Source organism: Drosophila hydei, unplaced genomic scaffold, assembly GCF_003285905.1.
Source record: "Drosophila hydei strain 15085-1641.00,03,60 unplaced genomic scaffold, DhydRS2 tig00000361-arrow-arrow-pilon, whole genome shotgun sequence".
NCBI classification, from domain to species: domain Eukaryota; kingdom Metazoa; phylum Arthropoda; class Insecta; order Diptera; family Drosophilidae; genus Drosophila; species Drosophila hydei.
In genome coordinates this window covers 153955-180917 of record NW_022045717.1, presented here as the reverse complement: position 1 = coordinate 180917, position 26963 = coordinate 153955, and the positions used below count along the sequence as shown (strand labels likewise).

Here is a 26963-nt window from a genome sequence, read left to right as displayed (position 1 = left end):
ATATATATATATATATATATATATATATATATATATATATATATATATATATATAACTATTTATACAATTCTATATTGTTTTACTGTATTTTATGATTAGCTTCTGCGTTTTCTGAGATTTAAAATTGTATTTGCTTTTGCTTTTGTGTTTGTTTTTGTAATACCAATAAGTTAAACGCTTGCATTTCATTTGCTTTCATGCTTTCCACTCGTTCTGTTGCGTGTTTTTTATTTTTATGTGTTTTGCATTTTGCTTTTGTATTTCTTTTTAATTCTGTTTTCAAATGCATTTCAACTGCGGCTGCGCAGCGGCGCCTGCTTGTATGTATGAGTGTGTGTGTGTGTGTTTGCACTGCCGCAGCTTGAAACTACATATATCTATTTGATTTGCTTACTCCCTCCCACTCGCACGAACTCCCACCGTTTGGTTTACTTTTCACTTAACTTTTGACTTCTAAAACTGACTTGGCAGCGCTGCAGCTGCGCTGCTGCTGCACTGCATTGCTGCAGCGCTGCTGTACAGCGCTCCTCTACTCTTCTACTTTGCTGCTCTGTTGCTGACTTAGAATTATCCATTGATTGAATTCGCATTCGCATTGGCCGCTGCTGCTGCCGCCGCTGACAGTGACTTCTGGCCCTCCTCCGCCGGCGAGGGCGTGGCGTCGCGACGCGGCGGCATCCGCTCGTTGACCGCATCGAGTCCCTTGGCCTCCGCAAATGAGGTAATCTTGTGGTTGGGCGAGAAGCCCTGCATGGCATTCTTGAGGGACTGCTTGCCGCCAGAGAGAGCGCCGAGGGGCAGGGCGCCCGTAGGCGTCAGCCCCTTCAACTGCAGCACTGACTCGGACTCCTCGCGCAGCACAGAGAAGACGCGCGCCATTTTGCCAATGGCGCGTATCTTGTTGCGTATGACCTCCTTGCGCAGCGCCGCCTCGTCGTCCGAGAGCGGCTCCTCGCTCTCCTCGGTCATGAGCTCATCGTCGGAGCAGATGTTCAGCACATTCACCAGCATCTCGGTGACCTTCTCGCCGACAAAGGGCAGCGACCAGGTGAACACGTCCATGAAGTTGGGAAGCCAGTAGGGATGCGGCGAGCAATTGAACTGCCGGATGTTCATCACGTTGTTCTCGTACTTGAGTACCGCCGCCTTGTTGTTGTACACGTCGAGATAGTTGGGCGCCGAGAAGATGGTGATCAGCGAGGGGAAACCGGTGGTCTGGCTCTTGCGGTACATGCGGTAGCCGGCGTCCTGCGCCTCGTGCGCCCGTATGATCGACAGCAGATTGTTGTTCTGCAGGAAGTCGCAGCAGGCGGCGTAGCTGTAGAAATACGAACAGCCGCGCACCGAGTTGTGCGTGTAGAAGTCCGAGTTCTTCTCGTTGCCAAAGTCCTCGAGCGGATCGGACCACAGCAGGTCGCACATGGGGCCAAAGGCGGGCGGCTCCTTGAATCTATCGAGCCGCCTAATGTCCTCCAGTTCGTGTATTTCGGGCGACAGTCCGCCGTGCACGCAGAGGAACTGCTGGTTCATCAGCGCAGCCAACGGCAGGCAGTCGAACGCATCCATGCACGCGTCGTACACGCGCTCCGAGTATTTGATCTTGCACTCCTGTTTGAAGGTGAAGTACTCGGTCAGATGCCGGCACTCGTGGTTGCCGCGCAGCAGGAACAGCGTCTGCGGATACGTGATCTTCAGCGACCACAAATAGAGAACGCACTCAATGCTAAAGTAGCCTCGGTCCACATAGTCGCCCAGGAACAGATACTTTGTTGTTGCCGGCGAGCCGCCAATTTCGAATAGCTTCATAAGATCATAGAACTGGCCATGTATATCACCGCAAACAGTGACCGGCGCCTCAATGTCGATCATTGTCTTCTCCTGGCGCAGCAGCGTGGCGCCCTCCTGGATGATGCGCAGCGCGGCGCTCTCCTCGATCCGGCCCTCCAGTATGAAATGCTGCTTAAGTACGTCGTGGTGCGGCTTGCCGGTGCGCGCATCGAATACATCGGCGCAGGTTAGCTTACGGCTGGGTGGAAACGGTACGCTATCGATCACACGCTCCTTTGTGGATATTGTGCTGCGTTTTGTGGGGCTCTGTGGCGTGCCGCCTGACGATGCGCCCGATCCGGATCCAGCTCCAGCTCCAGCACCAGCGCCTGCTCCAGCTCCAGCGCTAGCTGCACCGCCCGCTGTCGTCCCCGTCGCGCCGGTCGCATTCTTTTCATGTGTATTGTTGACGCTGCTGGCAGCAGACGAATTTGATTTTTGATTTTGCTGCTGTGCAGCAGACGCTGCCGCCGCCGCTGCCGCCGCTGCTGCTGCTGCTGCTGATGACTGCGATTGCGACTGCGACTGGCTGCTGTTGCTGTTGTTGCTCTGCGCTAATGGCGAAGACATTTTCCTTGACTCCGACGTCGACGACTACAACTTGGACCAGGCCGTCGCTGCTCCGCCCCCCACGCGTCACGCTCTAACGACGCTCCTCAGCTGCGGAATGTCCGGCCTGTCAAATTGCTAAGCGGCTATCGGCAAACAGTTAACGGGAGACGGCTAACAGCTAATGGCAATCGTTTGCGTCCAAGTCCTTGTCCTCGTTCTTAACCAAATGGCCTGCAATAACAATTGTGCAATAGGTTTCATTATTTATAGGTGTATAGCTGACACAGGTGCACACATATATTTATATATAAACGTATATATACATATAGCTAAATATATCCCACAAAATCCCCTTTATCAATTTGCAATTGCATTTGCAATGCCTCGCATCAAAATGCAATTAAAATATTTTTCGATGCAAAAACATTCGATTTTATAGGCCAATAACAATTATGTTAGCTTCCTTTGACATACCAATTTGTATCTATAAGTTTTAAGCCCCCAAATAACAATTTCGATTTGAATTCATTCATTGAAATTGTTAAATTTACCCAACAGAAATCTAAAATTTTATTTTGCTATTTTCTATCATTTTTTTTTTAATATTATATATGGCTTATACAAATATATATATATGTATAAGTAGTAATGGACTACAAAATTTGGTGACAAGCACAAGAAAGCAACTTGAAACGAATATTCAAATTAGCATATATATTATTATTAATTTTGATATTGTTCAGGGTTTGCGAAGAAAGGATTCACAAAAATTTAATTGTTCATAAAAATAGTAGTGGCTACTAAAAAAATTACAATTTTCTATATATCAAATGTTTTTTAAATTTGCAGGCTCTGCTTTGGCTATCCAGAGCTGCAAGCTTATAATTCTCAAAGGGTTAAAGCTTAGAGCTAGAGTAGTTATGGCACAAAGTTATATTTCTGGATAAAATCAATATATGATATATATATATATATATATATAATCGGTTATAGTTTTTTTTTTTATTTGATTAAAATAAATACATTCCTAATAGCAGCGCCTTGTGGAGTGCCTGACTAGAAGATACTCTGAACCTTGCATTGAGCTGCTATTCCCTTATTTGATGATACATACATGGGAAATGGGCTATGGATGTATGATAAACCCGTTCTGCATAGGGTATGCAGGAATAGAGATATAATATTTCATTCATGCAGAGGGCCGACCTACAGACAATGACTCAGCTCGACATCGTGATCAATAATATATCTAGTTAATGGGGTCTCAAAGTCATTATACACTGTCTATGGTGTTAAGAGTATACAAATTACCGTTTGCCGATATTCGATTAGTTGAGACCTCTAATTTAGCATTGTAATCGTTTAAAATTGATTTATGGAGCAATTTTGCAATAAATATTTAAACAATTACCAGACAAACAGTAATGTGCGTATGCGTGTGCGTGTGTGTGTGTAGTAACGGTGCAGATATGCAAGAAATGTGGAGGTAAATACTTAATATGCCATCAAACAGCAATCAGCGCAGTCTGTCACACAGGGCAACACACAACGCGAGTGTAACAAGATAAGCTAGAAGCTGACGTACATACGTCCCACACACACTCCGTCTCTCTCTCTCTCTTTCTCTTTGTCGCTGAATGGGCAAGCAGTGCAACAGCAATTCTGATTGGAAAAGGCCAAGTCACTTGACGGCGAACAGGCAACAGATGAACGTTCTATAAAACTGTAAACGTTACTGCTTGCTTACATATGCAGTACACTGAAAAAAAAAAAACATTTGTATGCGTTTTTCATTCACAAGAACTGTAAAATTTTTAATGCACATTTCGACGCCATTGAGGCCATTTGCATTTATATTCCATAATTATTATATTGCATAAGCGCAAGTCTTAGAAAAGAGTTTAGGAATAAAAGGAAAATATGTGTAACTGCACAGTTTTAGAGCTACGATTACCAAGTTTTACAGCTGGCATTACTCTTGATCTATTCTACAGGTAAACAATAAAAACTGTGCTTTGTTGACTGCACTTCAGCACTACTATTTCTATGAACAAGCGCTTTTACAAATATAAACACTTAAAGCATTTTATTCTTTTTTTTCTTAATTTTTGTTTAATTTCAATTGCCATTTCTTGCAGTGTATTTGCGTTAACGTATGTGAGTATTTATTTAAATAAATGCATGTATATTTACATACATTAATTAGGTGCAAACAAAGTTCGCCTACCTCATTGTAAATAATCAAGTCTCTGTGTGTGTGTGTGCGTGTGCGTGTGTATTGGTATGTAAACAAATAAATCGCTTTGGGTTTTTGCGGTCGCGCCGCGTAACAATTGCAAAATGTCTAGTTGGATATGGAGCCGCATGTGTTTACAGTTGGAGCTGTTATGCGCTCCATGCCAAATTGATGGGCGAGCAGAATTGTTTGACTGTAAAAATTATTAAAACTGTTTACAAACTGTTTCCAGTCGGCGACAAAGCCGACGGGCCGAGCGAGCGGGTCGCAAGTGTTAATATGCAAATAGGTAAATCCTTTAGGGGCTGGGAGCTATGCAAGTTGCGAAACTTAATTAAAGTTTGCACTCAGCTGTATAATTGAAAAAGTTGCCAGGCACTTTATCCACATGGATAGAATTAACAAAACTTGCAGCTGCAAACTTTGCCAGCTCTGCCCAGCGATAGTCATCAAAATAGTTGCCAGGCTAACGAAACATAGATTAGAGCATACTGCACTAGATAGTTGCATGCGAGTAATTATTCAATTAGTGTTGCCTCTGCCAGGCACTTTATCCGCACGGCTATAAGTGGATAGCTTCAAAGTTAGCCGGGTCGATATTGCTGCCACTCAGAGCAACTCTAGACTAGAGTCATTAACTGACACTAAACAGTAAACTTTTGCCACCTAGACAAATTGAAAGGAGTTCACTTACAGCGAAGCTTAGTGATTCATCACGAGCTTTACAATGAACTTCTTTAAAAAAGAAGCTGATACTGTCAACTTTACTAGATATTTATATAGATACATATATGCACAGAAAACTGTGTAGAATCATAGCAGCTCTTTACCTCTCGCACTTTCTGTGTGTTCATCTCTTTGCTTCTCTCTCTATCTTACTCTCTTGTGTCTTTCTCTTTATGCCTTTATCTGTGTCTCATTGTACGAGTTTATCTCTTTTTCTGTAACTCTCTGTCATATCTCTCTCTCTCTCTCTCTGACTCTTTCTTTCTCCCTCTATCTTAGCGTCTATCTGCTTCTTTCTTCATCGCACTGTCGCCGTCTTTCTCTCTCTCTCTCTCCCTCTTTCTCTCTTTCTCTCATTCTCTCTTTCTCTCTATCTCTCTTAATCTTGGTGTCTGTTCGCTTCTCTCTTTATCTTAGTTTTGCTGTCTTTATCTTCATCTCGTTCCCTTTAACTACTTCTCTTTGTCTTTTCACTTAGTCTCTCACTTTCTCTTTCTTTAGCTGTCTGTCTATTTACATCATTCCCTATCTCGTTAATTCGCTTTTGCCCTCCTTCCTTCTCTGCCTCTTTCCCTATGTTCCTCTCTCTCTCTCTCTGCCTCTTTCTCTATGTCTCTGTCTCCTCATCTCTTTCAGTTTACCTGCTTTTCGTTTTATTGTATCTCCGGCTCTCTCTCTCTTTCTCTTTCTGGCAACCTCTCTTTTTTCTCTGTCTCTCATTCTCTCTCATTCTGTCCTTTTCCAAATGAAATGAATCACAAAAGTGTTTGCTTTTAATGTCTTTTCTCTCTTTGTCTCTGTCTCTCGCTCTCTCTGTGCTTCGATGCAAGATAATTATATCTATATCTATATTTTTGTATACATTAAGCCCAGTTGTAATGGTGCAAACTGGTTCAAGCCGGCTGCAGAACGCATAGCCAAACTGGTTAATGATTTGTGTCAGCTGCTGCCCAAAAACAGTTGACAAGAATTATTTATTAAAAGCGAGCGCAAGGCTCGAACCGGCTTCTTCTCATCTTGTTGCTTGTGCTCGCAATTACTGAGCGAAATATCGATTTAAATGCACACACACACACACACATATGCAATTATAGAGATATGGAATATATATATTTGAATGTTTTCCATATGCTATTATTTTCTATAATTTCAATTTTCTGTCTTTCATTACAGTTGATAAATATCAAAGGAATTTCGATGAAATACACAAATATACATATATATATATATATATATATATATATATATATATATATATATATATATATATATATATATATATATATATATATATATATATATATATATATATATATGTGTGTGTGTGTGTATATAGATATCGATTTCCTCAACGCTAGATGAACCAATATGCCAATAGCTCTCTGCAATATTCTGGCCAACTTTAAGGCTTTGGCTCTGCTGTGACCCAGACACACGCACTCGAACAGGTGCCATCGCCGGCATAGGTTAAGTTGCTACATAAATTTGACAAGACATTAAATTGGCGCATGCAAATTAATATGCCTCGCAACAACACTTTGACCAGGTGTGCGAGCGTGTGTGTGTGCTGATATTTGAATTATTAAACAAGTTTCAGCGCCAAAGTGAAAACAACAACAACAACATTTTATCAGGGCCTACACGGGGCTAATTTCCATGCATATATTCCATTTGTTTGTTCATTGTTAACTTTTTTTTATTGCCGTGCGCATATTTTTGCGTTTACACGATCGCGCAGGCTATATACATATATATACACATATATATATACACACACATATATATATATATGTGTGTGTAACCTGCACTCACTCTGATTATTTATATACCCTGTTCACAAATTGCGCTTGTGCGCGTATTAGCTTTGCCCTTGCAAATTGAACTAGTTCCAAAAAAAAAAAACAAACAAAAGAACTGTCAAAATGTTTCACAAGTTACAAGCAAACGTCGCGCTAGTTACAGCAGCTAAATTAAATATATTTTCTTATATATTTTATATAATTATTAGCTCATTTATTAAGCTAAATTTGCTTTAAAAAAATTTAAATTTATTACTATTAATTTTTTTTAATTTTTTTAATGATATTTATTTTTAATACGACATTTAAATTTTAGACATTGCAACAAATTCTCTAGAAACTGAAAAACTCAAAAAAATAAATACAAATATTTTTCATAAAAAAATTAAAAAAAAAATTAAATAAGAAATATATATATTTATTTATAGATCTAGTTAAAAAATTTGTATTTTTGAATGTTTGTCATTTGTCAAATTATTTTTATTTAATATAGTAGATAATATATATATAATATATATAATATATTTTTTAGTTTATATATTATAATTATAATAATATTAATAAAAATAATAATAATAATTGTAATAATATTAGTTTATTAAATATTATTTGCATTATTTTATATATATTATATATTATTATTTTAATTATTATTTATCATTTTATATGCTTTTATATATTTATTTAATTAATTGTAGTCATCAAGTACTTTCTATTAAAGACAGACATTTTGCAACAAGAAAACAACTACGCCTTTGGCCTGTGGATTGGTGGGTGGTGTCTGGTGGTTGGTGGGGCAGAGTTTGCTTTTGTGGTGTTGCGTTGCGTCCATAGAATGAAAAACGTGTAGTTCGTTTTTTTTTGTTATTTTGTTTTGTTTATTTTCGCAACGATGTGTATGTGGCAAAGGTGTGCGTGTGCGTGCTGATGTGTGGGTGATTGTGTCTGACCATGCGTGTGTGTGTGTGTGTGCCTGAACATTAGCTAAGGTTCGTTTGGTAATTTAAAAGCAATTATGCATACGATACGTAAGCGTGGTGCACTTTTCTATTTTACTTTTTCATTATTTTTTGCCATGCCATAAAGCAGTGAACTTGACTGACAGCGTGTGAGGGGTGGAAGGGAGGGGGGCTGTGGACGGGTCGGTAGGGCCGAGGCGAGGCGACGATAGGCTTGCTTATGTTAGCTTTGTCCCCAGCGTGCAATTTTTACAAGGCAGTTAACACACAGACGACTACACACACACACACACACACACTCACATACACACACATCAACACACCTGTGTAGAGCTTTCATGTCGACGCAATTCCATCAGCACTTGTTATTAAATCTCATGCGGTATAATGGTCGACGTGTCGTAAGCCCAACTAGAGCACGAACGTGGCCTAGACACGGCCAACACGTCTAAAATTAACTGATGCCAATCGACGTAAGCCGTCTCAAATCTCTTTCGCACTGCGCATTTCTCTACCTTTCTTTTTGTCTGTCTGTCTGTCTCTGTCTCTCTCTCTCTCTCAGTGTCTTTTTCTCTTTCAATTTCTTTCTTTTTCTGTCTCTTAATCTCTCTCTCTCTGTCCCTTTCTTGAGAGCTCTCTCTCTCTCTCTCTCTATCAATCTTTGTTTTTCTTTCTCTTTCTCTCTCTTTGCTACTATCTTTCTCTGTTCTTCATTCTCTGTTCCTCTCTATGTCTCTGCCCTACTCTCTGTTTCTATCTCTCTCTGTCCTTCTCTGTTACCCTCTCTCTCTTTTTGTTACTCGCTCTCTTTCTGTTCTTCTCTCTCTGTTCCTGTCTTTCTCTTTCTGATCTAGACTCTATACTTTGGCAATTTTGGGCTATTCGTTATGATAAGTAATTCACATAAATCTTTATTTAAAGTGGAACATCTACTGTCGCTTACAGGGTATACGAAACCAATAAATTCGTGCCACATTGATCAATTTCAATGCATTTTAGCGTTACACAAATGGAACGACGAATGAAATTGAAAAGCTATATATAATTATATATATACATATATGTGTTAGATTGTATGTATAAATTAAACATTAGCTTTGCAGCCGGGCGATTGGACTGTGGGTCGTGTGTGAAACACCAAATGGGTCCACGAACCGCTACCCGCGAGGCGCCACCTTCAACGTCAACCGGTCGAAGCTAATTAAATGCAATTTGAACATTAATGTAAAGGCCAAACGGCAACTTATATGTGCTTCAATTTACCTCTACGTGTGCTAGTGTGTGTGTGTGTGTAGTACCTAATACTGAGCTACTAGTTAGAGTGTTCTGTAATCAGCGCTAGGCTGAACTAAACTATTAGTGACGCACAACAACACAGAGAGAGAGAAAGTAGAAGGAGAGAGAGAGAGAGAAAGACAGAAAAAAAGAAAGAAAAATAATGGAGAGATAATGATAGAGAAAGAGAGAGCGAGAGAGTGAGAGAGAAAGACTGAAAGAGCAATGCATAGAAAGAGCGATATAGAGAAAGAGATAAAGTAAGAAAGGATAAGAGAATAATGTACAGAGAAAGCAATTAAAGAGAAGAAGAGTGCTGACTCAAGTTTCAAATTTTTGGCTATACAAAACATATTTTTCAAAGGGATCTGGCACCTATTTATGACTAATTATTAGATAGCACTTCAAAGACTTTTCGCATTGCCAGAGATAATTTCCTTATTTTGGACTCTTTTCAATCCTACTCATGTTCAAGAATTCATTTTGATCAACTATTAGACTGCCCAGCACCTATCACAATGGCCTGAATGGCACTAATACAACTAGCTGGCAACGCTTTAATGAACGGCAAATACTCAGACGCAGCCAACTTAACGCACAGACGAAATTGTAATTGTAATTCTTGTTCTCGCAATGTCAACTCGAGGCAAATAGGCAATGAAATAAGTACAAATTCAATTAATGAGGCATTACACAGAAATTTCGACAGGCCAGAGGCAGACGAAGACAAAGAATTCCTAAATTTGTGAACAATAAAAGCAAACGAGTGCGTGTGTGTGTGTGTGTGTGTGTGCTAGATTTGGTGTGTTTCAATTAGATGAATGCCGAAACCGACAAGTACAAAAATATTGCAAATATTTCACGGCGTTTGTTAAATTTCTAAGTCATTAAAGTTCGACCGATAGCCGCAGCTAAGCAACAAATTAAAAATAACAATATATATTTAACTGTAAAAATATATTTATACAAATTTAATAGCTTGGGGAGAGAAAGGTTAACTATTTAGCCAGCGGCGTTGCCACCCTGTTCAAGTGTAATTCGTTTGCTCGACTTGAGTAAATCCCTGAGAGATGCTATAGTCGGGCATGCTCGACTTAAAATACACCAAAATTGAATTGAAAGTGCTCTACTCAGGTATGCTCCACTTAAAAATACACCAAAAGGAACAACTCGGACATGAAGACACATCAAAAAGAAAAACAACTCAAAGTGCTCCACTCGGGCATGCTCGACTTGAAGACACATCAAAGAGAACAACTTCAGCTTCTACACATCAGATATTATTAAAGCTCTTGGAGAGCCTTAAAAACCAAATGCGTGTAGCAAAGCCCAAGACCTTTCTTCAACCTTTTATACCTTGCACCCATAGAGCATGGGAAGTCAGTCAACAGGCATGTAGCGGCGTGGCAGAACCCATGTGCAGCTCTAGTTCATGTCAGCCTGATCGTCGATATGACTGCATTTTTATATCGATTATAATCGATAATTTGATTACGTATCTTAGACGTATGCCAATAAAGCTGAATTTACTTCATAGATTGCTGTGATGAAGACACAGTTTTGGGATATTTCGTATTTTGGATACATTCTCCCCAAAATTAGTAAAAAAGACAAAATATTTCAAATAGCAGAGATTTGTGCTTAGGCAAAAAGACACATATAGATATCATATCAGGCGCTGCAAATGCCATCAAGAACTCACTTAAAAGGCACAACAAAAGTTATTCAATAATTAACAAATATCGATATTTATCGATAAACATTATAAGATATACGTATTTGTTGATATAACTTAAATGGAATCGAGCACAGCTGCGCTTGCCTGTTACTGGGACAGTATAGCCCATTGAAAGTTGTGTTTGAGGCATAAAAAAAAGAAGCAAAATGCAAATATTTACAGTTAATCATAGAGCAAATGGAGCAGCAGTTGCCGCCGCCGCCGCAGTCGCGCTTAATTAAAGTGCACAAATTTATCTGCTGTTCAACTATTTGCGAAATGTGGCAAACTAATTAAAACAGTGTCGAAGTCGAATGCCAATGGCAAGAACAAAAGACGGCCGCCAACAACAACAGCTCAGTCTGTCTAGCTGTCTGTGTGTTTAAGTGTGTGTGTGTGTGTGGGTGTGTGTAAAGTCGGTTAACAAAAACGCAAGCAACAACGGCAACAACAGCAATGGCAACAAGCAGCTGCAGTCACACTTGTTGGCATTCAACAAGAGCTTGCAGCACCGCACTCTAAATACCCTCGCCTGCGCTCGATCATGCATCATCAAAGATTTTCTATAACTGCAATAGCAATGATTCATTTATGAACTAGTTCATTAACTATATAGAAAAGTATTCAGCTTGTACCGAAAGATTCATTAAGTTGCTCAATTTCGTTCAACCAGTTCAGCTGATATATATATTTAATGAACTAGTTCAGTGATCATTCAAGAAGAATGAGCCTACAACAGCCTCTCTATGCAGTTCAATGGAACCTATAGTTCATGAACCGTTTCAGTCATGACTTAACCGTAAAGAAAACATTGCTCGAAAGCGATTTCAGCAGTTCATTAGCTCGAGCGAACGTTACAAATTTTGAATATAAATTTTTATGCCCTCTACAAAGATATTATAAAACAATGCAAAAGAGATATATGCACACACACAGATGTCTGTGTATATGTAATACATGTGTTTTCTCTGATACGGAACAATGCGAGACATGACAATATATTGCATTGTATTGTATTGTGTTCCGTCTTGTGTATTCCCAACTTATTTATGCACGCTTAAACATTCCCACTCGCAGCTAAATATATGAAATATTTCTGTTCTACACATGTAGAGAAGACCTATAAAGATATCTCGAATATATGTGTGCATATATATTTAGTTATATACATAGGAATACTTTGTGCGACTTTAACGTTAAGCGTTTGACAAGTTTTAATAGCTGCAGCTCTAGATTCTAGAAACTTGAGGCTTAAGAAGTCTTGAGTTATATGTTCTAATAGAGTGCATATATATATATCGAAATTCGTAGCTGTAGCATATTATTTTGAGCAATATTGATCGATATTTGTGCATTGAAACGATTTATCGATACTAGAAAGCTATTGGCATCCAATGTATATCTTATCAAATTTCACTAGATAGATATATATAGTAAAATTTTGTAAATTTGCTAGATTAGTTGCAGATAGTTATGGCTGGAACGTAAGTGATGTACAAATATATATCTTTATACATATATAGGGATATATACAGGATATCTTCTAGTCTGTTCGCTTAGCACCATGCTGCTTTAGCCTTTGTTTCATAGTTGTTGTAACTGTTGCTTGCCTGTTGTTGGCTATGGCTTACATGAGGCCGCATTACATGAGGATAGAAAAAAGAGCAGCAGCAACAGCAGTTGAGACACAACTACAACAACAACAACAACGACAAGAAAAAGCGTTTTAAATTGCAAATTATTCTCAGCTAACGCCAAGCGAGTGGCCTTTTCGGCTCCAGTGAGCGAGAGGCTCTGGTCCAAGGTTTGCGTCATCAGCATCGATGGCAGGAAAGAAAGCGCAGCATGTGGCACTGTCTGTGACACAGCCGACGTAAGCGACTTGTCTAATGCTCACGCAATTGTGCAAACAACACTGCTTAACAAAACTCAGCTTCGGTTCTGTCACAAGAGTGAAGTGCGATTATGCTAAATGACGTGACTATGGCAGAAGGCTTTTGTGCAAGGCAAGTGTACATATATATATATGAATACAAATATATTCTATATATACTCTGTATTATTATATATATATATTGCCGCATTGCAGCAACATGGCACGAAGTTCACGGTATCTTCTAGTCAGGCACGTCTCTTTGTTCTACTTTATTTTGTGTTTAGATTACGATTATCGATAAACGACAGTCAGGAAAATCAAGTGAAAGCCCCATCAAACAGGTATAAAAGGTTAAATAAAGTGTAAGCTGCCAGCTGAAATTCAAATTGAGTTTTAGTTCGCTTGACTAACTTCAAGAAGAAGTTGATTCTCACACAGCTTTACCCTGTTGCATAGTGTAAATAGTCAAGTCTTCATTTTGCGTCACAGTCTAAACAGGTGTATTTACCTACACCTTTAGCAAAAACAAAAAAATGAATTTTTTTCCGTGCAACTAGTGGCAACATTGCAGGCATTGCCACATCATTGAAAAAGCTGTGAGCAGACCTTACAAACGGGAAATTCAGAGTGAATATATTTAACAGGCTGAAGAGAACGTGGCAGATCGAACTGAATTAATCTAGGCATATGTATATACCTCTATAACACAAGCAGCATGAGTTTACAATATCGATAAATATCGATTATTTGGTTTTTCTTAAGAGTAGCTTGAAAAACGTAAAAGCGAGGGAGTTTAAATTGATCGAGTTCGTATAGCGAATATATTTTTTGTATATTTCTGATTTTGCTTAACTCCCCCGTTCCCAATCGCACTACCCAATTTTCGGAAATTTGAAAAAGAAAACGTATTTCAAATACTAGACACTTTGGCTTTGTCAAAAACACATCCGGATGTCATTATGTCGCCCTGAAAACGCTAGTGGGAAAGTTCATTTAGAACAAAAGTTATTCAACAATTAATTTCCCATAGTAAAGCCCAAAGCGTGCTTTAGTATGAGTGTGCCTGTGTGTGTGTGTGTGAAATGGCAGCTGTGCGGAGGTCAGGGGGTCAGGGGGTCAGGGTGCTTGCTAGTCGGACACTTCCGACTCACTTCTTGGCAAATCTCTTTTTGGGTCAAACACATTTTTCGCCCTTATTTGCAAAGCAAATCCAATCAAAATTTCGTTTGCCCATTGAAATTTTAGGGTCAAAATTATATGATTACATTCATCCAATTAGCAATATTTGTTTTCAGCTGTTTTCCACTTAGTTATCAGAAATGTTACTTTTCGCGCTAAGATCCGGTTGTCAATCAGGGCAAAAGTTGGCTCTAACTTGGCTAGCAACTTGTTGAAAAAAAAAGGAAAAAGCCAAAACTAATTAAAACTGTTTTTTTTTTTGTTGTTTCTTTTTGGTTTTCTGTATGAAGTGCGCAGCCTGTTGAATTGCCTTGTGATTTGGACCCACTGTGCAACATGCCGCGTGTTGCGTGTCAAAGCTTATTCGTTGCCTTTTGCTCGTTGTATATACATATATATATACATATATAGAATATATAATATAGTATATATGTGTGTAAAGTATATATATATATTAATTTTTTTTGCTTTGGTTTCAGTTTTGGCAGCTTTTTGTTGCTGTTGTTGTCATCAGCTTCGCTTCTTGCCAATTATAATAATTGAGTTTGAAATGCGCTGCGACTAAGCAACAACAACAACAACATGGGCAACACGGACATCAACAACAACAACAATGAGTAAACAAACAACAACACGCAACACATTTTTTGGGCAACCCTTTTTGCGCTGTCTAACAAGGAGACCCTTAAGCAACAACATATGAACAACACGTTTGTATGTATAAACAGTTATACATATAATATATATAATATAATATGTATATATATACAGTGTACTCGCTAACGGATTGGTAATCAGCACAAGGGCCAAAATTCTCTGTAATATCATTTGATGACGTAACTGCGCAACAGGATAACATATATCTATATATATATATATATCTATATATTATACATACATGTACATATGCCTCCTGTCTAATCTCTTGAGTCAAGCAAGGCAATTTCCTATATTTTCTACTTTCACTCTAGTTTGCATCCTTCGAGTCAGAACTCTATTATTAACTTTATTACATAAATTTTCACGTTATTATATAAACAGAAGTGAGGACTTTTAAGCATCTCTCTAAAATCATCAAAAACATATTTGCGGCACTACTATTTTTATGAACAATGAACTGTTACAACTCAATTATATCAGAAACTGAGTTACAGATTATATATATCTCTTTATAAATATATATATGTATATATATATATATATATATATATATATATATATATATATATATATAGATATATATATCTATGCTGCATAAAGTACCAGCATAACTTTAATATCGATTACCTGAGAGCGAAAACAAATAACTATAATAATATAATATAATAACAAAAACTAATATAGATACTTCGGTAGCCTTTCGGTCATCCATTTATTATGTTTTTTTTTTATATCTCAAATTAAGTCAACCAATCGGGTTTTTTATATAGTAACTGCGTATTATACACAAATTTATTCATGAATATGAACAACTTTTAGTATTCATTAAAATATCCAATATGTGCCATATAATTAAATAAAACGGCTGACTGTATTATTTACAGAGCACACAATGAAAATAACAAAAATATAATAAATAAATTTTAATCTCTTTTTTTTTAAGTCAGTAACGGTAAAATTGTATACACATGTGTGATGCATTATTTTTTGTGTTGTTAACCACACTCTATAAAAAAATAACATTTCTATAATTAAAATGTAACCATTTGCACATTCATTAAATATGGCAAAATAATAATAAAAATATACAAAAAATACAAAATGGCGACGTATGTGTCCTACATTCGTAATGATTAAATTTAATGCTGTGTTTGTTGAGGATGGTGATGAAATCTTCGTTGCCAATAATAATAAAATTGCTCCACATGTCAAACCTAAACAACAAAAGCAACATGGAAGCGGCTCCCTCCCTCACACTCACGCACACATACAAGCCCACGGACACACCCACACGTACACGCACACAAAATGTAGTCGAAATTTGAAGCGAATTCAACTTCTTATCTGTTCGCCCTCTTTTGCTCTCTCTCTCTCTCCCTCCCTAGCTGCCATGCCTTGCCGCCGAGACAGCCCATCGACTGGCTATAGCGTAAATTAGTCGTTTGCCGTAGGAACAACTTTTACCGTTAGTCGCAGAAGTTGGTATACAGTTACAGCGAGTGCCAGCCATATATAAATATGTATTTTTTTACATTTAATATACATTTGAAAATTTAAATTAAATTTTCAAAAAAATTTTATGCGCGCAGAAGAGGCGACAAAATATAATTCCCGCATTTTTTTTTTTTTTTTTTTTTTTTAAATTTTATTTAGCTGCAGCGTATTGTCCCGCATTTTACTTTCGTAATTTTTTTTTCACTTGGATTTTTTTGTGCTTTGGTGTCGTTGTGAGTGACAGTTTGGATGCTGGCTACTGCGCTGCTGTCTGCTCCAATAAGTCAAATAGTTTTTCACTTTACGCGATTTCGCATCATGTGTATGCGGCATTTTATTTATTTATTCTTTTCTTTTATTTTTTTTTTGTGTCGCGCAGTGAAATTATTTTTGGCAATTGTATTTTACTTGCCGCCGCAGGTGCTGGGCGGTACTTGTATGAGTGTGTGTAGCAGGCGATTGCGACCTAATTTCGGTTTCTATTTCACAGTTTTGTATGCTTCATTATTTTTTTTGTTGTTGCAGCTTCAGCAATTAGCATACAGATTGTGTACTGGCAAAGCCACAAGTACACACACACAAACAAGTATATTTTTGTGTATGTTGGAATGGCGTGGGCTGCTTTAGCTTTAGGCCAAAGCATATGCGAAATAGCTTTAAAACAAAAACGATATATATATTCATATATTTGTTCATACATACAAACACCAATACAAGGGCAAAAAAACAGCTGATTTGTGAGTCAAATGCGCCCACACAGTCGACCACAATCATCCACTCTCACACATACATAAGTAAGTATGTATTGAGATATTTATATAGAGTAAATCCTTTAAACTGCTGCATATACTATAACAACGGCATATTTAAACAGATTAACTGTAACATATTTCTACGTTTGTGCATGCATGCATGCATTCAGCCAGACACCCGCACACAACCGTGTTACATGCAAAGCTGTTACTCAGTTGTGCGTAACAAAACTGCAGCATCTCCCACACACACACCGCAGCACATATTCACAAAACTCTGTAACAAAGAGATGGGGAGACTGAAAAGATATATAGAGCGAGAAAGGGAGACAGAGTGAGGGAGACGCAGCGAGGCTGTCCGTGCCAAGGCAAATAACGTTGGAGAGCACAAAATGTAACAAGCATAAAACTCGCCGCTCATCCAACAGCAAATACAAGCACACACACACAAACACATACACACATACACACACATGCACGCACGCAAATCGCTTGTGGCGCAACTTTGCACTCGTTACAGTGGCGACCAGAAAAAAAAAACGCAACAGGAAACATTTTTGTGCTGTTGTCAAAAAATTTTGCTAAACCACTTTTGTTTCTTATAAGTGCACTCACAGCAACAGCAAGGAAAGAGCAAGAGGTAATAAAATAAACTTCAGTCGATAACCACAGCACAAAAAATCATTGGTCCTTGATCGAAAAGTTTAGAGCATCAAATGGTACATAATATAATATATATAATAAACTTTAAACACTACAACATCAAGGATATTCATAGTCTTCTTATCTAAAAAAGTCGAAAAAAATCGGATTTTCCAAAACTATTCCACTGTTACGTTTTTGCTTGGCCACCACTGTAGTATATGCGTAAGTGTAACGAGCTGGGAGGTCGAATGACAATATGTAGATGGGAAGGGTAAGAGTAGCAGCCGCTGAGCAGCTGTTTGAAGCGCAAGCTGAAAGCGAAAGGGCGCAGCAAAAGCAAATGTTGGATAGGTGATGGATGCCTGTTGCGGGCCATCGGAAGGGGTTATGCTTGAATATAAAGGAATGGTACAAAGGACTCGCTTTTGAATTTTTAATATTTATAACTTGAGCAACGAACCGAGAGATGATTTGTATCCCCACCGGAAGCTAATCTCGAGTTGAACTAACTGGCACACTCACCAACCCACGCACACAGGCACACAACAAAGCTGAAGACCCAGAGCTTTTGTACATACAAATACACTTACAAAGAGAAAAGCGATTTGACTGTGTGCGGGTTCTGGCAGCGATGTTTATATACGTGTATTTATGTATATACATATGTATGTATATACATTTTATGAAAACCAAAATACATTCATAAGTACACATTTTAAAGCATGTTGCACCAAAAGTGCAAATAAGTATGCTTTATCGATTTCAAGCACACGCACGCATACACAGAAATATACTTAAAATATACATGTACATACATAAACGCATGCATACATATACATACATACATATATGCCTGTCCATACTTATACTTAAGCATATTCATATAAATATTCATACAAATTCATATATCCATATACACGTTCATGCACACGCACACACACACATACATATTCATATGACAGACTTCTTCTCACAGAAAGAAACTCAATAAGGAGGATAAAAACGAAGTAACGGCACGCGGTCCGCTCAAGCCCAAGCCTCAACTGAGCTTGCCTCGGCGCACTTAATTTTGTTGTTGCTTTTAGCATGAACAAGCAGAAATGAGAGGCAAGGAGAAGAAGAGAGTTGCCAGGCAGGCAGACAAAGAGGGGCTTCGAGTATATTCCTGGTTTGGGCTCCTGCGAAAGTCAACCCTGACCGCTGGATTGGCAGCCTGGTGAGGCGCATGCACGAACACGCATACACATACATATAAATGTATATATAAATATACATATATATGTACGTATATACATATATTATATATATATATATATATATATATATATATATAATAAATATTATATATATACGTACACACATACATGCACACACACATTCATATATAGGCTGGCGTACATACAAACTTAGTCAGTTAGTCGGTCATTATAACGGAGCTGATGTTGCTGTTGCTTTTCATGGTGCTGTTAGTGCGTTCCGAGTGTCCTGTTGCTGGCGCAAAAGCAACAATAACAACTCTTGCAAATGACGGAAATGAAAACACGGCGACGTCTTCTTTGGATCCCGTCGCGTTTTTGGCCTTTTCTAAGAGCAAAAAATATTGCTCTAGTTTTGTATGTAGGTGTGTACACAGTGCGTATGTATGTAACAATGTAGATTTGTATGCTTGGATGTCTGCGTATGTGTGTATGTGTGCGTGTGTAGCGTGCATACGAAATGGCCGGTTGCATCTGCAACAGCAACAATAGAACACAGGATGCTGATGTCATACAGAAATTAAATGATTTATGTACATGTTTAAATACACACATACAAACATCTGTATGTATATGTAAATATCTATAAGTAGAGCAAGCCATTAAAAATCAAAATTAACGTAAATGAAATTTAAATAAATGAATACATAAGTTGAAAACTAATAAATCATCATAACAGGAATATGTAAATGTATAATGAATATATGTATCGATATACATTTATTAAATTATAAGGATTGCAAGGTTTCTGCTATTATACAAAAATTATATGTATAATATTTTAGCAAATAAATACTCCGATTTCTATACATATAATTTAAAGCATTTACTTGATGCCGCCTTTGGATCCTTCTCGATTGCTTTAGAAAGAGCTTTCTAATCACTTATAAAGCAGCTGCTGAAGTCACATGCCCACGCACCTACATATGTACATAAGCATGCAAGCAGCAATACAAATGCAAATGCAACACACCTAAACATTTGCCGTTAAATGCTTGGCACACGTAATTTATATGTTAAAAAAAGGAAAAGAAAATAGAAAAGAAAAGTAGCTTTAAAACCACTGTGCGGTGACGAAGCACCGACCACTGAGTGTATGTATGTGTGGTGATGGAGGGAGATGTGGGTTTGGTGAGTTAAGCAAGACGCGAAAGCACAATCGCCCGCATTCTCTCGGCTGCCTTTCGTGTCCGTATCTATAAATGTATGTATGTATGTTTGCGTGCACATGCCTGTATTTGTGTGCGCCTGTGGTGAGCTTAGGCTTGCCTTGGCTAAGGCGAATTGTTGCGTGCGACGCCGACGCGAACAGAGTCCTGCTGTCGCTGCTGCTGTTGCCACTGCTGCTTTTTGTGAGCTTTTTTTCCTTGATCTGCCTTTGTATGGGTGCACGCAACACTAAAAGTCAATTGACCCGAAACTGTTGTATATGTAAATATGTACACATATACATACATACACTATGTATATGTAAACAACGAATGCACCAGTGCTGGCAGATTTTCTTTTTTTTTTTGTATTTTAAATTCACTTACAGGGACATAGACAAGTACATATTTACATTTGTATGTATTTATGTATGTACGATCATAGAATATGTACTTTTTTTGCTTATTCCTTAGATTCGTACAAATCACACATAAAAATCTGTGTTGCCTTTACTAATGTATTTCTTTTTTGTTTTGCCTAAACATACAAGTGTAAAAATGTGTGTGTATGTGTACGGAATGTATTTCTTAAATGAATTCAGTACTTTTAGTTGGTGGTCGTTGTTGTTGTAGTAGTTGCTCCCGCTATTATTAGCGCAATGTGAGTACAAAAACAAAAGACAGCAACAACAACAGCAGTCGCCGTTTCGTATTTTTTTGTTCTCTGTTGTATTTGATATTCCGCAATTGTTGCCGCTGCCGTTATTCATGCTGCTGCTGCTGTTGTTGTTGGTGGTGGTGGTGGTGGTGGTGCGCTGTGTCATGCTTTACTTTTCAATCTATTTATGCTTTATTTTCATTTTCATTTTTCTTTCAATTATTTTACTCTCACAATATTTCGCTCTCTCTCGCTCTCTGTTAAGCTCCCACGCATGAATTCATTAAGCGGCAGCGGCTACTGCACCATGCACTCTACATTTGCCGTTAGTGTCACCAATTGTCATAAGAGCGCAAATTGCTAATTGTTGTAATATACATGTAATTAACTTATGTGCAATTTTCACCTACAAGCTGGCAAAGAACACATTTTTTTTATTTTAAATGCGATTTGTATGAAATGCAATGTATAACTGTTATGACCTGTACAGTAAAATAAGCTTGACTAACCTCCATTCTTTGCGTGCGTAAACTAAGAGAACAAAGAACAATTGAAAGAAGAAGAATGAAAGCTGGAACTTTACACTTTGAACTTTTTAAAATGTGCAATTTCTAAAATGTCAATCAGTTTATGAAAGACAAACTCATAATGAAATAAGACTAATAATTAATTCATTTGATGGATAATGTTTGATTTGTCCTTTAATGACCTTTTCATCATTATTTATGAATATTTATTTAAACTATTAACATTAACCTATTTAACTAGAGACTCGATACAGAAATAATATAGCAATTCTCTAGTCAGTTTAATGACATTACAATCAATATCAGCAGATTCATTCTATATAGCATATATATTATATTTATATTTGAATAGTTTGTCAATTATCAGATAATCAGCGCAAACATCTAGTAGAACTGATTGTAAATTAATGGAAAACCATTAAGAATTTTCTCAAAATATTCGAATTTTTATTACTTAGTTCCAGATAATACTCTATAATTAACCAAACCTTTAGAAATCAAGTTTTAATAAAATTGAGATATATTAAGCAGAAATCAGGGAACAATTAAAAGTTATATTTATAGAAATTTTAAGCTTGTTAACGTAATTATATAGTACTATGCTATTGGTATAGCTAGAAGAGGGAGATGGAGAGAGAGAGGGAGCGGGAATATGCCCATAGTATAATTAAGAAACCCAAGTTTAACTTTCGATTATTAGGTTCATAACCTTGAATATGGCAAAATGTTGACAATCGATATTTATCGTTTTATATATTAAATTGTTTATTAGACTTTAACTTATTATATGAAGCAAATAAGAAGCTCGAAAATCGCGAAATGCAGACAATCGATATTTATCAATTATATAGCATATTATTATATAAATTTTGAATTTCAATAATCGAATCTTACGAAAAAAATGTCGGAAATATCGAAACATTGTCAACCAATAATTATCGATTTACGCTCAAAATTTGGCACAGACTAAACCAACTTCAGTAAAAAGTCAAGTATTCGAAATAAAGTTAACCCGGCTCTATTGGCATTATATTTAGCTTTCAGATACCATGTAATTCGCATTGATTTTTCATAGACATTTTATACTACGAACGCACTCAATGCTAACGACAATTCTAATTTAATTTTCTTTTTTTGTAGAGCTTTCATCAAATCGAATTTTAGATTTTTGAGTTAGTTTTGAGTTTTTGAAAGTTGATTCCAAGCCACTAATTCCACGTACATATTTATGCACATACATAAGTGTATGCATGTCTATATATATATATATATATATATATTTATATATATATATATATATATATATGTGTGTGTGTACATGTGTGTGTTTGCATGTTTGAATTACGCGCAATTAAAAACAAAAAAATTCATTTAGCTAACCGGGTCATCAGCTTGCGTTGATGGGGGCCAGCGATTGTGTGTCGCATTAGCGATTAAAGCTAGCGGGAATTATAAAAATGCAACACATCGAATGCCATTTCCTCGAGAAAAACAGAAAAAAAAAAGAAGAAAACCTTGAAGAGATGTCCATGCAAAAACACACACACACATACAGAAGAGCGCGCGCGACCCTGAGTGGAGTTTGAAGTCGAGGCTGTACCGCTCAAGGACAGCCAGTGAGATAACTCCTTGCAGCATGCATCAATTTTCTTTTTGTTTTCATTTTTTCCATTTTTTTTTTTTTTTGAATGTTTTGAGTTGCGCTTGACAACAACAACAAAAAAAAAGCGAATAGAAAAAGAAAACGAAAAAACAAAACTAGTGCACACGCTGCGACGCTGGCAGCGTTAGCGACTGCGCAGCAACAGCGATAACAACGTCAGCTAAAAAAAGTTATGCTCCATCAGCCTCCTGCCAGCAGGCCACCCAGTCAGCTATCCTCCCCAACTTCTATAGCATGAAAATTTTCGTTGTTGCTTTGCTTGGTGTCCTGTCCCGCACACACACACACGCACACGACCACATAAACATACACACACTCGCATACAAAACGTCGCAGTCGCAAGCACCGTAATTTACGTGCGGCTCTGCTCTCTTTCACTGAAAATCTCTTGCTTGTTTGCACACACACACATATGAACGAGCATATACTCGTGCACAAATACATAAGCTTTTCGTCTTTATGAATTTTACTGTTATTCTGGAATCTCTCTTGCCTATCGCCTTTGATGTATACAGCATCTACAGTTAATTTTTTTTTGGTTACATTTGTTATTTATTTTTATTTCAAAACACACACACACACACTCGAAAGAGAGGTAAGAATTTAAAAAATTTCGCATGATTTATTTGTAGAAACGTTGAATAATTAAATACATACATATTTATATGTAACGGTATGCTAACTTCAAATGCATACATACATGCATACATATTTATGTGTATATGCACGCATACATATATGCATATAGATTTATATATATACTTATATATATAAATATATATGTATGTATGAAATGGGCACACTGTTATTTCTCACTCGTTGCACTTTTTGGCGTATGTGGTTTGGGGCGGGGGCGCGTGTATCTTTCCGTTTTTATGTTCTGCCATTTGGCCAATTGGAAAATCGAAATGAAAAAGGAATGTAAAAAACTAACACCGCGGTCATTGAGCCGATTTCTTTTTTGATTTTTGTTATTATGCTTTTCTTTTAGATATATAATAAATACGACGAGTATGTTCATCATTTACATACATGTACTTATGTGGGAGCAAAAAAAAAACAAAAAAAAATACGTTTTCATACACACACGCACAGCAGAGCACGTCTTAGTTCAGTCATATTGGAATTATACATATGTACTTCGCAGTATGTATGCATATGTGTGTGTATGTGTGTGTGTGTGTTTCCAATTGGCGTTTGTTGCTAGTCCGTTGCTCAGCTTTGAGGCTGCTGAGAATTTGGTGCTTGCTGAGCCGTCGCAGCAGCGCTTGGCGTCGCCCCCTCTATGTACATATATGTTTTGTGTGTGGACTTTATTAATAACGCACAGTTTCAGAAGAAAAAAAAACAACAAAAAAACATTTTGCTTGCAATTTACCTTTTCAATATTATTGCTACACTTTTTGTTCACACAACGACGCAGACGCACGATAAATTGATTCGAAGCAAATTTCTAACGCGCTCCCGCATACACGTCCGGCTGAAGTTTCAACGCAAAAGTAGTGCTGCAGAAACAGACGAAGCCACTATCGATATTGTTGATGTGGTCGATTTTAATTCGATAAGAAATAGCACCGATAGCTCATCGATTTCTAAAATCTCAACTCTAATGCAAGTTAAAATTCTGCGTCAGCTAATTCATTATTCCATTACTTAGCTGCACAAAAGAATTTATCGGCGCAATGGTAAAATAGTATTTTATGTTAACATTAAGAACCGTTGATATGGAGTACGTCGAAATGTTACGGTAAGGGGTTAAGTGGTAACGAAATAGTCAACGTAACTGCGTATAGTTGCTACGTAAACGCAAATGGGAGCATCATGTGTGCAAAAGTGAGTACTTGCGAGCTAACGCAATGTAAACCAAATGTTAAGCGCTATCGGCATAGAAAATGTTAAGTCGAACTCGTTCACAACAGAGCGACACAGTGGCAAAGTGACGATGTTTGCGGTGAATGGGGGGTGAGAAAAACGTACAAAGTCAGAGCAGAAAGCAGAGTGGGAGAAGGTAACAAAATTAAAAAGTTGAAATTCATATATAAAACGGAATATATTTCGTATTTGTGTTAAAATTTAGTCTTTTATCGCTTTCGCAACGCACAGTTCAAATTAGTGAAAATATTATAAATCGTATATGCGCCCGCTGCATTCCCCTCCCCAAATTCACACAAAGCAACACCAGCAATAGCAACAACAACAACAACAACAGTAATAGCAACAACGGCAACAACAACAGCTAAAAATTGACCATGAACAACGGATTCAGCACCGGCGAGGAGGACTCGCGAGGCGGCCACACGGACCAAACATGCTGCCTGATCGACGATATGGAGAGATGCCGCAATCAGGCCGGCTACGCCAGCTACAGCAAGCGGATACAGAAGACGGTCGCACAGAAGCGACTCAAGCTGAGCAGCGATCCAAGTGCGCAGCACATTTATATCTGCGACTATCACAAGGAGCGCATCCAGTCGGTGCGAACGAAGCGGCGACGCAAGGACAGTGAAGATGACAGCAACGAAACGGACACCGATTTGCCAAACTTCCCCGATCTGTACCAGCTGCATGTGTCCACGCTGCGTCGCTACAAACGCCATTTCAAGGTGCAGACACGGCAGGGCATGAAGCGTGCCCAGTTAGCGGATGTGAGTGATCGATCCAAATAATAATAATATAAAAAAAAAAAAAAACAAAACTGTAGATATATAGAGAAATAATGCTTATTGCCTTTCAGACTATTATGAAGCACTTTAAGACAATACCCATAAAGGAGGAATCCGAGATCATAACGTACTTCGTGTATATGGTCAAAATGGGCTCCAATAAATTGGACCAGAAGAACGGCATTGGCAATGATACCACTTGAACGCAACTCTGTCAGCTGCCGCGGTATCGCTATCGCGCTCGTTATCGTTATCGCTATCGTTATTAACGCCGGCTGCTGAATAACAGCGCTAGCTGTCCCTCTCACACTCACACTCAGTCACAGTCACACAAACTATGCGTACAGTGAAATCGAATCAGCCGCAATTGAAACAAAACTATATTTTCTGCTTTCGTTTCGCTGATTATTATTTTTACCATTTCGGTCGATTCATTTTCAAAATTGTATATTTGCCATACACACAAATGTTGCATGAGGCTCGTGCCGCAGGTTCGGCCCTGTTCATTGAGTGGTAAAAATGTTCGTCATTTATGGCGCTTTAGAGTAAAGCAATAATTAGGATTTTTTATAAAGAATTTTACAATTTTACAACTTTACAATTTTTGAGACTTAAATGAAATTAGAAATACGAAAATGTTCTTCAACTGCGGCTATTTAGCTTCACTGTACTTCGTTGCGCTGTCTATTAACCGAATGCCCCAAATATCCCTATACACACACACACTTACCTAGACTCTGACACACACACAGGAACAACAAAACACTACTGGTGCTCCCAAAATAGTATAAAAGGAAAAATGTTGCAATGAAAGAAACATAAGAAAAAGTTTGAATAGTAATAGTAGCGTTCGTTGTTAATAGCTCTTTATACAAAAAAAAAAAAAAAAGAAAAAAACAAACAAAAAAAAGAAACACAAACAAATTTTACATAGTTATTAATGCTATGTATACCAAGGATGACCCAGTTTTGGGGCCAAAAAAAAAAAAAAAAAAAAAAAAAAAAAAAAAAAAAAAAAAGCAACTAACACATTTACCTAAGCCTTTCATTAAATGCTGTTTGTCAACAATTTAGCCAAAAGCAATCAAATAAAATTCTAAATCTGCCAACGTCAAATGGAAATGAAAATGAATAATAAGAACCACAATCAAGAACTTCATAACATTCTACGTAAAAATTACAAATCGTAAAAAAAACAACAAAAATGAAAAGAAAAGAAAACGAGAAAAAAGAAGGAAAAACCTGTTTAATAATATACAATTATTAAATTAATTATAATTAAATTGTAAATGTAATTTTAACATATTGAATTTTAAGAACTTATTTCTAATGTAAAAACTAAACAAAAAA

General features: G+C 37.5%; 2 protein-coding genes across 3 annotated transcripts; one reads left to right on the top strand and one right to left on the bottom strand.

Annotated features, from left to right (window-relative positions):
* Positions 1-80: 80 nt before the first annotated feature.
* On the bottom strand, positions 81-24468 carry LOC111593005 (serine/threonine-protein phosphatase 2B catalytic subunit 3). Its single transcript, XM_023305533.2, has 2 exons — positions 24329-24468; positions 81-2611 (listed from the first exon to the last, which is right to left on the bottom strand). The coding sequence occupies exon 2, from the start codon at positions 2396-2398 to the stop codon at positions 569-571; it is 1830 nt and encodes a 609-aa protein (XP_023161301.1). The 5' UTR covers positions 2399-2611; positions 24329-24468; the 3' UTR covers positions 81-568.
* A 374-nt stretch (positions 24469-24842) lies between these two features.
* Positions 24843-26632, top strand: LOC111593006 (histone deacetylase complex subunit SAP30 homolog). 2 transcript variants are annotated; one of them, XM_023305534.2, is made up of 3 exons: positions 24843-24958; positions 25054-25595; positions 25685-26632. In XM_023305534.2, exons 2-3 carry the CDS (start codon positions 25200-25202, stop codon positions 25814-25816), a joined length of 528 nt encoding a protein of 175 aa, XP_023161302.1. In that variant the 5' UTR covers positions 24843-24958; positions 25054-25199; the 3' UTR covers positions 25817-26632. The 2 variants fall into 2 exon arrangements, with proteins under 2 accessions (XP_023161302.1, XP_023161303.1); XM_023305535.2 differs by having other exon boundaries at positions 25028-25595.
* The last annotated feature ends 331 nt before the right edge of the window (positions 26633-26963 follow it).

Coding starts and splice junctions, on each gene's coding strand:
- LOC111593005 (XM_023305533.2), bottom strand. CDS start 2,398: ATGTCTTCGCCATTAGCGCAGAGCAACAACAGCAACAGCAGCCAGTCG.
- LOC111593006 (XM_023305534.2), top strand. CDS start 25,200: ATGAACAACGGATTCAGCACCGGCGAGGAGGACTCGCGAGGCGGCCAC. Junction 25,596..25,684: donor AGCGTGCCCAGTTAGCGGAT/GTGAGTGATCGA, acceptor ATTGCCTTTCAG/ACTATTATGAAGCACTTTAA.